General features: G+C 38.2%; 1 protein-coding gene across 3 annotated transcripts in view; it reads right to left on the bottom strand.

Moving 5' to 3' along the window:
• Window positions 1–3,115: 3,115 nt before the first annotated feature.
• SCML2 (Scm polycomb group protein like 2) overlaps window positions 3,116–15,622 on the bottom strand; it is a 134,130-nt gene continuing 121,623 nt past the window's right edge. Inside the window, exons 12-15 of one of the 3 annotated variants that reach the window (XM_037822913.1) lie at window positions 10,536–10,649; window positions 9,625–9,882; window positions 6,146–6,291; window positions 3,116–4,767 (exon numbers count right to left, since the gene is read on the bottom strand). In XM_037822913.1, the coding sequence (XP_037678841.1) occupies window positions 4,606–4,767; window positions 6,146–6,291; window positions 9,625–9,882; window positions 10,536–10,649 (680 nt within the window). In that variant the 3' untranslated portion in view covers window positions 3,116–4,605. Of the gene's footprint in view, window positions 4,768–6,145; window positions 6,298–9,624; window positions 9,883–10,535; window positions 10,650–15,622 lie in introns of those variants that run through there. The other 2 variants (XM_037822912.1, XM_037822914.1) reach the window with 2 other exon arrangements.

Below are 15,622 nucleotides of genomic sequence, written 5' to 3' on the forward strand. Positions count from 1 at the left end.
ATTTTCAGGATGTGATTTCTGCCTATATAAGTCTCAAGCACTCTCCGGTCGGGCTGCTGCTGCTTAGTAAACTCCCTGCACGGAGTGACAGGCGGCAGCCGCCAGCTGGCTGACTAATAAAGGCTCTTTTAAATTCTGTTTGGCTGTCTCGTAGCTTAACTCGGGAACCGTAACAGATGGTTTCTTAACCGGCCCTGTGCTGTGAAGTAAAGACAATCCCAGATACTGCTGAAATTGCTGGACCTAGGAGGTGCTTCCTCGTGGGGTTCCTATTTGGTGAGCAATAAGTGTTTGCTGATTGACCCTAGAAAGGAACCAATGATTGTCTCACATTCACTGCCCTTCCTGTCACTGAATGTTTCAGGGTTGAGGCCATGTTCCCTTATACTTTTTATTTTTTTCAAAGACCTCGGGTGCCTTTTAATGGAGCCAGCAAACTTGGTCCGAGTTGTCAGCTCTTGTCTCTATGCAGAGATTTCAAGACAATTAGAAAGGTTCCTCTCCATGACTGGTGTCTGCAATTTCTCAGAGTTGTATTTCTTTGCCCATAGCTTTATCACTGACTGAATTATGTTTATTACACCAATAAAGGAAGCACAGTACTTGAGCCTTATCAGTTACACACCTCATTGTGAATGAGTTTATCAGCTTTTTTCTGGAGAACTCTTTTGATGGGGGAAACCCAATTCTGACTGCCCAAGGAGGGACAGGGGATAGGCAAAAACGAAGATCAGGCACTAAAAGAAGATACATTTACATTTTGTTTTTGTTTTTTCTAAGACTGACAGATACTGCAGCCAAATCACAAGCAAATGTGCTTGGTGATTTTAAAAGCTTTAGACGAGCTTTGCCAAAATTCAGGTCTGCTTCCTTATGTACCTCTAACACTTGTGAACAATTTCATATTTTTTTTATCATATCCTCACTCTGCTGAGACGTTCCAGTCCCACCTGTCCTTCCACCATACTGTGCAGTAAGCAGGCTGTTGTAGCTCATGGCACCCAGCTTCCATATTTTCCTCATGGCTTCATTTTTTTCCCGTTCTAGGCCCCCTCCCATTTTCCCAGTTTCTCTATGTCTTACTTCTTCTAACTGAGCAATCCCTTTCTCATTTGGACCTATCCGACTGTGTAATCCACCCCCGCTTTGCTCCTTCAACTTATGCCTAATTATCTCAGAAAAATCTCTTTGCTTTCTCTCTCCCTCTTACCCTTGCCCTCTTCCTCTCCGCCTCCCTTTGTTTTTGTTCCTCTTATAAGTGAGAAAATGATGCTAATCACTGCAGAGAAGTAGGAGAGAAGAGCTACTTAGGCCCTTGTGTCAAGGAGAAGGAAAACTGTAGGGTCTGAAGTGATATCATGCATAATAGGCAATCAGAGGTCACTTCAGAACCCTTGAAAATACTGTAAGTCCACATTCAAGTTCCAGAAGGTTCTGGCCACCTCTTCTTTCTCTCCCAGCCTGAATCAGAAATAGATTTTTGCATTTATTTATATTGTTTTCGTATTGTCTTTAATTTCTAATATTGCAGCCATGTTGTTTTCTGTTTTCCCTGCAAATGTTCGATACTTCAGCTGTGCTGGGTGTTAAGTGGGGTTTTTGTGGACTGGTTGGAACTCCACCATCAGTTTGAACACTGACTCTATGGTAAATGCCTCCCCAGGTCTTAGCTGCTGATTTTAAAATTAACTTTTGAACAAACAGGGTTATAAATTGGGAACTGAACATACAAACCCATTCAGATACAAAGAAGGCATTTGTGACATTATTCACGACGCTTAGGGGAAATACGGCAGGTGGGTGCAAAGCTGACAGGATCTGATGCTGATGCCAGTGAGGCCAGTGACAGGATGGCACCAAGGACGGTAATGATGATGGTGCCAATGATGGTGATGACGATGATGATAGCCATGATTTACTGAGCACTTGCCCTGTGCCAGGCACTGGGCCAAGTGCTTTACGTAGATGATCTCTGCTAATCCTTACAACTACTGCAGGTGGCAGGATTTTAAATCTTCATTTTACCCAGAGGGAAACTGAGGCTCTAACTAACTTGTGCAGGGTGACACTAGCAAATGGAACCTGAAGGGCAGAGGATTGCCCTTAACTTGTGGGGTGCGGCCTAACTCCAGGTAGTTGAATCAGAGTTGAATAGACACTGAGGTATTTGCATTAGGTGTCAGATGCTTTTGAAAGCTGCAGTGGAAGTGGTAAAAGTTTTTGCAAAATTCAAACTGGAAGCAAGAGTGAGTGGGTGAGGGTGTCACTGCCCTCGGCAAACTACTGGGAACACATTTGTAGTTGAATAAGGTGGGTTTATTGTTCACTGTACCAACGGAGAACACAAACCATGGGTAACATGGGGGGAAGGGGTGTCTCCAAAAGGGAGTTAGAAAGGGCTTAAAGGATTTGGTTGGGTGATTTGCGGAAGTGTTCAAGGAAGCAGGATTCGACTCTGAAGTGGGTATTCCCAGGAAGTAAGGATAATTGGGTGTAAACCCTTAGTGTCTAGGTTTCAAGGCATAGAGCATCAGCTTCCAGGATGGGAAGGGGCTCAGCATCTCCTGGGGATTGCAAGGCTCTAGAAACAGCAGGCTGGGTGCTCATCCCAGGGAGAGAGGAGCACATGACCACAAAGCCTGAAGTTAACATCCCATAGGGTGCTTAAAGGCAAGGGGGCACCTGGCACTCCCTCTCTGGTTCCTTTGCAGACTCACCCTCCTCTTCGTCACTGAATGTAGGAGTTCCTCAGGGATCAGTCCTAGACCTGCTTTTCTTTCCATGCTCAACTTTCTTCTAAGACGATCTCATCCATGGACTCAGCTTCATTTTCCACTTATATGCTGATGACTCCCAAATTTAGAACTCTTACTGTTCTCATCCTCTGAGCTCCAGACATACATCTGCAAAAGGACCACTTCTGAATATTCCCAAAATTACCTCAAATGCAACATGTCCAAACAAAACTCATACCAGCACCCTCCCTTGCGCCCCATCCCTGACCTGACGAAATGAAATCTGAGACTTCAATGTTAATTATTGTGGTTATTTAACTTTATTATATTTAAAAATCTGAAAACTGCAAAACCTATCATTTGCATAAACACCTGAGGAATGTTCAACTAGGCACAGCATCTTCACACAAACAATTTGAAAAATAACCAAGTTAAGTACAATCTTACAAAACATAAAGAATAACATAAAGGAAACCACCCTTTAAACCACATAGTCCTAGTAAATAGCTGCATTTGTATATAAAGTACATTTGGTTTTTCAAAAAGAAAATGTACATTATTGTTCCTGGTGTACATTTTATTGGCATTTACAACAAATGGCTAATACTAAATATTAGCACTGATACTCAACGCTTATAAACATTACATCAAATGTTATACAAAGTAATAACAATAAACATATAGCACCATTTCCCCTTGCAAGTTTACACTTTGCAAATAAAGCCAAAATGACAAGTCTGAACTAATGCATCTTCCAAAATTTAGCAGAATAAATGGCTCAGAACTAAGCAAATTATCTAGAAACACTGCATAGGCAAAAGAACCTCCCTGCATGGAAACCAATCTACAGTTTGTTTCTTATCCCCTGAAGAGTAAGCTGAGAGGTACTAATGACAGCAAATGATGCATATTTTTTTTTTACAGAAGAAAAACATTTAACTATATACATAATTCATCAATACCTCTGTGGCAGTGCAAAGTGCCATTTTAAATTCAAAAAGAAAAGATTTAACTTTGTGTGTATATCTACAGGTATAGTATAAAATATAAATATGGTATAGTATCTATAAGAGGAATAAACACATACAAAATATATACTTTTTAAAAATTTGGACACAGATATTTTCAGAGATGTGAGTAATGAATGCTTAGCTAAATGTCCAATTATAGCCAAGATAACTAAAGTTTAAAAATAATACGTATTTCATTGAAAAAAATTAATCTGACTCCATCCAAAAACACCCTTATAGTATAAATATCTCCTACATAAAACGACCATTTATCTATCCTATAATTTATCAAAATTTATGAAAAAACTGTAAGAACACTTCATGAAAACTTGTATCTTTAAATATGACCAAATACAACTTAGAAAGAAATAATAACAGAAAGGAAAATAATTTATATGGCTATTCCCTTTCTGAAAACTGGTAGAACATGAACAGAACATTGTAGCACCAAGCATAAACTATTTGAGAAAAAGATGATATCAACAGTTGTATCTTTAAATTCTCTTCTATGGACAAATTCTCATGGATTTAAATATAGAGGCTTTCAATCCCTGATACTTTTCCCCTTTGGGAATTAGCTGTTTTGGTTTTACACATAACGCTAAACCAGAATCAGAGGTTTTTGTCTATTTCCTGCATGAAGTATCCTTGTAAACTCTACAATTAAAAAGACATAGAACAAACTGCTAGTTTGAATATGTTAACTCTAACATTAAATAGTTTTTAAAGTAGTAAACTGGATTTTAATGTAGTTCTGCAGTTCTGGGTGTAACATTTTTAGGGTAATTTTCTACAAAACAAAAAACTGCTAAGGGCAGAAAAATACTTTTAAATTAAAAATTTATCAGTACACCTGAGGATTATATCCAATCTAAACCAATGCAATCATTTTTAAAATTGTATTTTCCTTCTTTAAGTTTTTCAACATAGTGACATAGCTTTAATGCTGGCCCCAGCTTCAGGCCCATATATTTCATCATCACGTCAGTCTTCAGTAGTAGCAGAGCCTTCCCATCAATTTCCTACAGAGATAAGGAAATTACAACAATTAACAATGCTTTCATACTTTGTCAAAACAGTTATTTATTTAGTCATAAGATCATGTAAAGCAAACTAGAGAGCAGTTGTACATTTCAATGTATATTCTCTGAATATACATCTGTATCATGAAAACTATTTGCAAAGCCACTTCTCTAATAATAAAAAAATAATTTGTTCAGTGAAGCATCATTTGATAGTTTATAAATTCACTTCAAATTTTAAGAAAAAGGAAATTTAACCTAATATCTTTGGAAAATGTCCTAAGTGTCAAACTATCCAATTTAAAGTATCATGCCTTGAATGAAATACTACATATCACTGGCAAAAAGAGTCAAAAATTATGAATGACAGAAACGAATTTCAGAAATTAAACTTTCTTAGGAGGTCTGGGGATTTATATATGCCAACATTAATGCAAACTGTAAATGTGCTATACAGTGTTGTCCTTAGACTGAAAACAATCAGTTAGCTATCTGAAGCTAATCAGATGCTAAAACTAATTAGTGATTTTCTTACCATATTAGAAAGGTTATATCAGATATATGGCCACTAATTTTATTTGTTAGAAAACACTATAAAATATTACTTAATAGTCACAAGGCAGCCTTCTAAAATTCTTTATTATCTTAATTAACCAATTTATGTCACTAAGGCATATTATTTGGTATTCATGAGCTCTGGTTTAAAAATAAAATCACACAGTCTCATATTGCTAACTGTAAAGACCTGCAATCCCTTAAAAGTATTACCTTTGCCTTTACACACACCTCCTACTTTACACATTTCTACTAAGGAAAACTAAGAAATCAGAACTTACACAATTTTAGCCCATAATGTTACTTGGTAAAATGGTCTGGTAATGGTATGAAGGCATCAGCATCACGAATCATCAGTAACCATGTAAGGTTAGCATAATTGAGCCAAATGGAATCAGTTGGTGGATTCACTGGGTACCGTAACAAGGATGACACCCTATTAGAGCCTGTGGTCAACCCCTCCTGTCTCATGGTACTAGGGCAGACCAAGAAGCAGTGGGGTGGGGGAATTGGGGTGGGGTTGTATATGTCCTGTAATCTGTCATTACAAAGGGGAAGTACACCTGTAGTGTCAATGATGAATTACCGTCTCCAGAGCTCTGAGGACATTTAGTATATTAGGCACTTGGGTACGCATTTAAAGAACAGACCCAGCCCCACCATTTCAGGATCTAACTTAAAGCAAAAATACCCTTTTAAAGATGGAAAAATCAGTCGGTACATTCCCCCACCATCCACACTAATTAGTATCCAACTAAAGGGCCTGCACAGAGATCATTCAAAGGCATTACAGCAGGAAAACCCCCACAAAAAGCTACATTACATGTTGTTGGAAGAGATCAGCAACGGAGGCTGATGTTTGAGGATCTGCGTGTTTCATAAACTGTATCACTTCATCCACAGACCAGCTTGAAGGGTCCTTAGAGAAGCCTTGTCTCAGGGCACTGGGGACAGGTGCAGCTGTATAAACTGTAGCTTCAACAGGGGGGGAAAGGAAAAAGACAAATCATACTTGACCTGATCATTATCCTGAAAGAAGAGATGTTAAGTAAAGAGAAATGGTCTTATTCTCGGAAACTTCAGTTAAGTAACACCAGCGAGGACGCAAATCTCCAAGTGTAAAAACAAGTGAAAGCCTTTATAGAGATGACCTGAAGGAGACTACCCAAGAGCTTCCCATATGACCTCCCCCAAAACATAACAAGTAGCTTCAAAAGACCATAAAAAACAAACTGAGCAATCCAAGGCCTTTTTGACCACAGGCAAACATAGCAGAAGGTCTGTTAAATTGGGTTAAACTGGGTTAATCTAACCAACCTAATACTCTTACTTCAAGTACTTCAATGAATTTCTCTCCAACTCAATCTCTCTGTCTAGATTAGCTTTATTCTAATAGCTAAATACAAGGGAAATTCCTCAAATTTACAGTTTTATAATTGTTTAAATTTGTTAACTTTAATCAATGAATTTAAATTTCCCTATTATCTTTAAGAACTGAAATTATTCTTTTACTGAATATCTATATGTATTGAATATGAATATTTTTAGTATCACTTTACTCTTTAAATTCCTGTCTCGTGATATTGAAGAAAACAAGATTATTTTCTGTTTATCTAGAGTCAGAAGTAACTTCAACATTATATTTAATACCTCTTTCAAAGTTTAATTGCACAGTAATAGACATTTTGGTTGAAAGTTTGTGGTTGGTGAACTAATATATGTTTAAAAAAGAAATAACTAAGACAATTTAAGTGTTCACACCTTAGAAAGTTTTATCTGTGCTGTACAGTAACTTGTGCTGAAATTTCTTTGTGTCCTGATAAGTATTCACTTAGGGAGCACTTAACTCCCTAAAGTTAGTGTATGATAACTGAAGTGTTTTTTTTAATTAGCTAGGAAGATTTGGTTCTCTAACCAAGGACCATTAAAACAAATTTGATCCTATTTTTGTGTGAGTTAGCCAAAAGCTTACTCTTTTTTCCCCATCCTCTGATCTCCAGCCATTTCAGAAGGGGAAGGGTAAAGAAAAATAGAAGATTAAAAAAAGCCAAAAAACCTGACAATGGCTAATTTTTTGTGTATAGCTCTAAATTTTATTTCTTTTCAACATCACAACTTTGATGCAAAATAAAAACCACTAGAATATAACCTCCCCTCCACTTGTCAGAGATCAAAGTGGTCAGTCATATTTACCAAGAAATTTTGCTGGGCTGTATCAACCCAAATAAAAATGATGATGGTACCTAAGGCATTCTCATGATTTAGACAGACAAGTCATCTCCTCTAACAATACAGATTCAATTTAACATTAAAAAATTACTGGCAAGACTAATCATACCTCTAAATTAACTTAAATTTCTATGGAATTTCTGGTTTCTGTTGTCAGAATGTGGTATAGTTGTGCCTTGAATAACATATGTATCTTGTTTTACTGATGACTATAGATAAACTACCTTGTAAAGGTAGGATTTCTGGTATAAAACTAAAATTTTAGAATTAACAAAGCAACTGTAAGATCTACTATTTTTACTTTAGTATGGAAAGATAGTTAATTGGGCTCATTCAAAACAATCAGTGAAGGTTGCAAAGACTACATTACTGCTCTTCAACTAATTACAAGAAACAAATTCATCATGTGAAAAAGTCATCAAAGTCCACTTGTGCATTTCTCCTGAATGGCTTTGTCTTACTTACACTGGGATGTCAACAGATGTTTCTAAAATGAATAAAACGAAAGTGATCTGATCTTACCCCCAACGATGTTACTGGATTTCTTTCCTAAAATAAAGATCAAAATTTTTTTCATTCAAATTATGGGAGAGGGCAGGAGATTTTGGGGCAGAGGTGCGAACATCACCAATCATCATGGGTGGACTTAGCTTTAGCCACAGTTACAACCTCTTAAAGAAATAGTAATGACACCTCCAGACAGTTTCCAAGTGAAATACGTAACCTATTCCTTGGAGATTCAGGCAGCACAGTGTAAAAGGTATGGCTCTGGAGCCAGACTACCTGGATTCAGGAACTGGCCCAACTACTTACTAGCTGATAGACCTTGGCCAAATGACTTCTCAGATTTCTCACCTGAAAATGTTAACCAGCACCTACATCTCAAGGAATTGTATAAAGATGTAATGTAGGAGGCCATATAAAACATTATGTGCCTGGTACATAATAGAGACAGTGATGATGATTCCTATTAAGTAAATTACTTGTAAGTAATGATACTACTATTACCCCTTCCACTCCTAGGAAGATCAGAAAATAACCTTCTAAAGCCTAAATACAGGCTATTTTGGCCAGGTAGTATTAGGTATCAATCTGAAGTGAGATATTCAGAATGAGAAGTAACCTTTTAGAGCCTTTTACTGAGAAGGTCTGTCTTCAAAAGCTCATACTTTACGAACATATTTAAAATTCAAGGTACACTATAACTTTATGGAATAAACATCTATCTTCAGAATCTCTGCTAACAATGTCACTTTAAAAGCAAAGAAAAGTTCCACGGGGGGAGAGGGGAGTGATAATATTAAACATGTCACACATGTGTACTCTTGTTGCCCATAGATAATATCCATGATGAAAGACAAGGGAGTCACTTAGTTCCCACTTCCTTCACTCTTCAACCTTGCCTAGATGCCTATTATGGAGAAAAAGGATAAAACACACACCCCCTTTGCCACACCCCTAATTCTTAGAAAGCACACAGGGCAGTAGCCATTTTTGCTCGTGGAAGGTTGTTCTGCTTCCTACCAAATGGCAACTGGATGCTGCCCTGTTTACAAATGCCATGTCTTCCTGGTGGGTCTAAGGGAATGAATGAGTATGTGGAGAATGGGGAAATGGCGGTGGCTGTAGCAACAGGACATCAGGGCCCAGATCCGGCAGGCTGAGGCCAGGAAAGGTCTCAGGAGAGACAACAAAGAGCAGAGCAGAAAGAAGGAGAGGGAGTGTGTCTTTCCATGTCTCAGAGTCACGGGAGCTTTTTGAATCCAGAAAGTTCCCAAGGAAATGATAAATTACAATTGGCCAAGAACCACTAATCTGACAAGTCTCTATTAGAGACATGGTCGGTGACCCAGATCCCCAAAGACAGATCTAAAAATATATAGATCTGCAGATGCCATGAGGATCAGGGCATCCATAATCACTTGGCCCTGAGCGTGATGTAAATAAGAGAACTCTGCCTCCCCAATTTTGGCACTTTCTCCAATGGGATACCTTCTGAGGGGATGCTATTGGGCATGGAAACTTCAAGGGAAAAATAATCACAATGGTTGAGAATCACTGCTTTTGATATACCTTCACTTTTCGTCTGAATTTGGATCTTGTTAACTTCACGGTGACTACTCTTGGCAGGCGATATATTCCCAACTAGTGCTGAGCTTGAGGTGCCTGACACAGGCTGAGAAGAATTCCTGGAGTTTGAGGTATGAATGCTTACAAGATTTCTACAATCAGGACTCAAAGAATTTCCTGAATTTTGCGGCGAGTTCTTGGATTCTTCAGGAAGCTTTTTCTCTTTGGGCATGCCACTTTCCTCAGGAGACAATAGTTCTTCTACAGGAAAAAAAAGACAGACTTAACAGCTCAAATACTATTGAAAGATCAAAAATGTCCTAATCCCCCAAAATGGTTCACTTAACTCACACTATATTGAACCACAATCTGCTAAAACCTCTAAAATGAAATACAGAGTTATCCCTTCCTTGGTGTTTATATAATGGACATTGTCATGAGGTCCAAATTGATTCTAAGTTGTCACTGTATTTCTCATGGTAACTGCCTCTAACTAGTCTTGCTACCAAGACTGTGAAGACCTCACCAAAGCACTCATTTTTAGGAATTCAGTTCTTCACAGCTACTCATTATAATAGCATCAGTTGATTTTTAACATTTGCTTACTACTTGGGCAGTTTAACTTTCACTGGAAAAAGGTGCCAAATTTTTCCACTCCTCTTTCTACCAGCTTTTAACAATGCAAAGCTGAATGGAAAATGTTATAATCATTTTTTTGTCTAAGGAGAAATGACAGCTGTGTACTTCTGAAGGGAATAAAGTACTCAACAATGCTGCCAAAGTGGACTAACTGCCAAATCGATTTGGGCAAATACATCCCCCCCCTCAATAAACATCACTGCCCCAAGACTATATGAAAGTGGTGGTAGAGGGACATTTCTTCCCAATCACTGGGACATCTGAATGTTATTTACCTTTAGAGGCATTCATCTCTGTTTTGGGAAACTTAGGAGAGAGAGGAACAACACAAGATAGAGACTGCTGAGGAGATCGTTTGGTGCTTTTCTTTCCTGGTATGTCTTCTTTCGCTATATCAAAAAAATAAAGGTGTCTGTTATAACTAATCAATACACTCTAGCATTTTCATGTCATCAGCATAAAACACCTGTCTCTAAACCACACACCTACTATAATGTCATCAACAATTTGTCAATTAGTTGATTGCTTATGAATTTCTTTATTTAATCCTATTAAATATTTTGGTAACATCATATTCAAGAATTAGAAGCATTTCCAGGGGGAATATGTCTAGGCTTCATTTATTCTGGGGACATCACATCTCTCTACCTCAGGAAGCAGCGAAGCAACTCATTATAATGTATCTGAAAAGGCATGGGAAGAAATGAGAAGATATGGTACAATGGACACCCCATTCTTTAGACAACAATTCTAGCTTAGGGCTATCTTTATAACAACTTTATAAACAAACCTTTATGCTTACTTCTCATTCAACCAAATGCACTTCTACCTGAAGAACCACTACTACGTACCAACCAAAATCTTGGTTTAACCTCCAGCTAAAAGGGCAAATAAGATATAATAGAAATCTTAGAAGTCTGCTAATAGACCTCAAGAGGGAAGAAAGTTTGCAATAATAAAGTACCAATATCAAACTTTACCTGGTTCAAAATTTTGGCTGGGGACCAGGAATGCTCATCAAAAGTCATCTGATAAGCAACTCTTAGCAATCTAACTACTGATTGTTAACAATGGGTCCAGAAGACCTCTTGTGACTTGAGTTTTATTTTTAATCATAGACTACAAAACCAACAGGCAAAACATAGTTCAGTGCATGACAAATATTTCTAAAATTAATTAAGACTTATTTAAAGGAGAAGAAATAATTGGCTTTTTCATAGCCAACTTAACAATAAATAAAATTCTAGTAATAAAGTATAATTTTCTATAGATATTTATCTCAGACTCTTAAGATTAGTAAAGTCTTTTTCTTTTTCTTGTAATATACTAATACTTTCTTGATGAAAAGCTTATAAAGCTGGAATATGGTCTACTATCTGAGGCTTATATAAACATAAAATATACATTTAAAATAGACTCTTGACTTCTGCTTCTGGGTAGTGTAGTAAGCTGAGGTAGGAAAATGTCCCTGCAATGATAACATATAAAAGGCCAAATAATTTACAAAATATTTTAAAAGGATCAGAGAAGGGCATTTCCAGAATAGTGGAGTAACGAGCTCCAAAAATCCATGTTCTTTTAACCCATCGCTGTGGGTGTAGACCTATTGTGGGTGTGACCCAGCCCATTCAAGGTGGGTCTTACTCCTTTTACTGGAGTCCTTTATGAGGATAAGAGAGAAACACACTGGAGATGCTAAGAGAGAACCCACAGACTCTCAGAGAGAAAGCCATTGGAATCAGAAGCTGAAAGGAATTGTTCTGATTTGCTGATGCTGTTTGCTAATGTTTGCTAATGTTTTGCAAAACAGCAGAAATGGACTGGCTTTTAAAAAGGGGGTTTATTAGGTTACAAGGTTGCAGTCTTAAGGCCATAAAATGTCCAAGGTAAAGTGTCAACAATAGGGTACCTTCACTGGAGAAAAGCCACTGGCATCCAGAAAACCTCTGTGAGCTGGGAAGGCATGTGGCTGGTGTCTGCTTGCTCCCAGGCTGCATTTCAAAATGGTGTTCTCCAAAATGTTGCTCTTGGGGTGTTTTGTCCTCTCTTAGTTTCTCTGGAGCAAAGTATTACCAAAAGTCTGCTTTCAACGGCCATCTCCAAAATGTTTCTCTAAGCTGCAGCAGTCAGCTCCTTCTGCCTGAGCACTCACAGGGCTCCAGTGATTTAATTAAGACCCACGCTGAATGGGTGGGAGCCACACCTCCACAGAAATAATCTAATCAAAGGTATTACCCACAGTTGGGTGAGTCACATCTCCATAGAAACAACCTAATCCAAAGATTCCAACCTAATCAACAATAACCAGTCTGCCCCCACAAGATTGCATTAAAGAACATGGCATTTTGGGGGACATAATACATCCAAACCGGCACAGGAATGAAACCTGGGAGCAAAGGATCAGCAAATGCTGGCATGTGCCTTGCTATCTGACAGAGGAGCCCTGGATACCAGCAGCCTTTGTTCAGAGAAGGTATCCTCTTGTTGATGCCTTAATTTGGACATTTTCACAGCTTTAGAATGGTAACTTACAACTTAATAAATCCCCATTGTTAAAAGTCAACCTGTTTCTGATCTATTGCATTCTGGCAGCTTTAGCAAATTAAAACAGATTTTGGTACCAAGAAGTGGGGCGCCACAATACGCAAATAACAAAAATGCTGGAATGGCTTTATAAATGCATTAGGGGAAGATTCTGGAAGAACTGCGAGATGCTAGAAGAAAAGGCCTACATTGCTTTGAAGAGACTGTGAGTAGAAATTTGAATGCTAAAGTAACATCTGACGAGGCTTTAGGAATGACACGTGTCAATGTAAACTGGAGGAAATGTGATCCTTGTTTTAAGGTGGCAGAGAATTTGGCAAAACTGAGTCCTGATGTCAGATGGAAGGCAGCATTTGAAAGAGACAAGCTGGAATATTTAGTCCAAGAGATTTCCAAATTAAATGTGGAAAGTGCAGCCTGGCTTCTTGTAGCTTACAGTAAAATGCGAGAAGAAAGGGATAAGCTGCGAAGTGAACACTTGGGTACAAAGAAGCCAGAAACTGATGGTTTGGAAAACTCTGAGTTTCCAGAAAGTGAGTCCCCAGAGAATAGAGCCCCATGTGAGGATTTAACCAGTCAGCCATCTCAGTGTGAATCTAGATTGGAGACGGAGTTATACAGAAAGGATCTGTGTAAAGTCCTACTGTCTCGCAGTTGGGACCCTTGTGTGCTGCATGCTAAACCGACAAGTTTGTTGTGAGATCTGTATAAATGGAACCATTGCCAGCCTGGACTAAAAGGGACAGAAAAAGGACAAACTGAAGGAAAAATGCAGGCAAACTGTCAAAAGAAAAAGAATCTTGAAAGCAGTAAAAAGCAAACCATCATATACAAGAAAGAGATTCTCAATAATATTAACAGAAGACTTCTCATCAGAAATCAAGGAGGCCAGAAAGAAGTCAGATGATATACTCAAAGTGCTTAAACCAAGATTGTCAACCAAGAATTCCATACCTAGAAGCAGTGGTCCTACAGATCCGTCTCCTGCATCAACAGTGTTCAGATGGAACAGACAGGGGGACTATCCCTCTCCTCTTCAGTCTTGGAGTACCCTGCAACTACCTCTCCAGTTGCAATCTCTAAGGACCATCCTCTCTACCACCCCCTGCTTCTGAAACCAGCTAACTGTTTTTTTGTGTGTGTGTGTGTGTGGTTAGCTCCTCATTGTTGACCTACTATGAGCTCCAAGATCCATCTGAATTATTCTGCCAAAGTGGAAGCCTCTGTCAACCACCTGATCAAACCAAATCTGGGAGCCTCCTATACCTACCTCTCAAAAAAGAGCTTCTATTTAGACCACAACAACATGGCCCTGAAGGGTACAGACCACTTTTCCCAATAGTTGGTGAAGGAGAAGTGCAAGGATGCACAGTGTCTCCTGAAGATGCAAAACCAGTGCAGTACCCATGCCCTCTTCTAGGACTTGCAGAAACCAACCCAAGATGAGTGGAGCAAAACCCAGGATTTTAAAACATGGCAGTGGAAGTTGTTATGGCCCAGGAAAAGACCCTGAACCAGGCCCTTTTGGAACTGCATGCCCTAGGTTCTGCCAACGCAGACCCTCATCTCTATGACTTGATGGAGAGCCATTTCCTAGACAAGGAGGTGAAATTCATCAAGAAGATAGGTGATCACCTGACCAAACTCTGCAGGCCTGATGGGCAAGATCTCTTCTAAAGGCTTATCCTCAAGCATGACTAGGAGCCTTTTGAGCCTAAAGGCCTCCCAAATTCAGGGGCCTTTCAGCATTCCCTTAGCATCCAGGCTTCTGCCTGAGCCCCTACCTCCAGCCAGGAGGCATCTTTATAACCAACCACCTTGCAGCTCTCTTAAGCCATGAACCAAGTGTAAACAATTAAGCTTTTTGTGTCCAGAAAAAGAATTCTATATCCAGCAAAACTAACTTTCAAAAATGAAAGAGAAAATAAGAAATTCCCAGATAAACAAAAACTGAGAGACTTCCTCACTAGCAGAGATGCACTGTAAGAAATACTACAGGGAGTCCCTAAAGGAAATGAAAGGACACTAGAACGTTACTCAAATCCACATGAAAAAATAAAAGCACCAGTAAAGGTTAAATATATACCTAAAAAAACACAGTATAAACGTTTGTACCTCTTTTCTTCTCCATGCTGATTTAAAAGACTATATAAAGCAATAATTATAAAATCGTATTGTTGGTCTAATGTATAAAGATATAACTTGTATGACAATAGCATAAAGAAGGGGAAAAGCAACAGTTCTTACAGAACATTAAAATTAGGTTTGTATTAATCCAAACCAGACTGTTTTAAATTAAGAAATTAACTGTAATCCCCAGGGCAACTACTAAGAAACTAACTTGAAATACATAGTAAAAAGAACATGAAGGGAAGAGTGGTATACCAGAAAATACAGTTTAATATAAAAGAGGGTATTAATGGAGGAAAAGAAGACAAGAAAGACTTGAGACATTCAGAAAACAAATAGCAAAATGGCAGGAATAAATCCTATGTTATCACAATTAGAAGGCAGAGATTGCGAGAATTTATCCATTCTCTAAAACATGATCTATATACATACTTCCTATGATCTATATACATACTTCCTATTGAGATGATCATGTGGTTTTTGTCCTTTGTTCTATTAATATGGTATAATATATTATCTGCTTTTTATATCCTAAACCAACCTTGTATTTCTGGATAATTTCCACTTGGTCATGATGTATAATCCCTTCTACATGTTGCTGGATTCAGTTCATTAATATTTTTTTGAGGACTTTTGCATCTCTATTTATAGGGGTTATTAGTCTTTAGTTTACTTAAAATATCTTTGA

The sequence above is a fragment of the Choloepus didactylus genome, chromosome Y, assembly GCF_015220235.1.
Source record: "Choloepus didactylus isolate mChoDid1 chromosome Y, mChoDid1.pri, whole genome shotgun sequence".
Taxonomy (NCBI): Eukaryota; Metazoa; Chordata; class Mammalia; order Pilosa; family Megalonychidae; genus Choloepus; species Choloepus didactylus.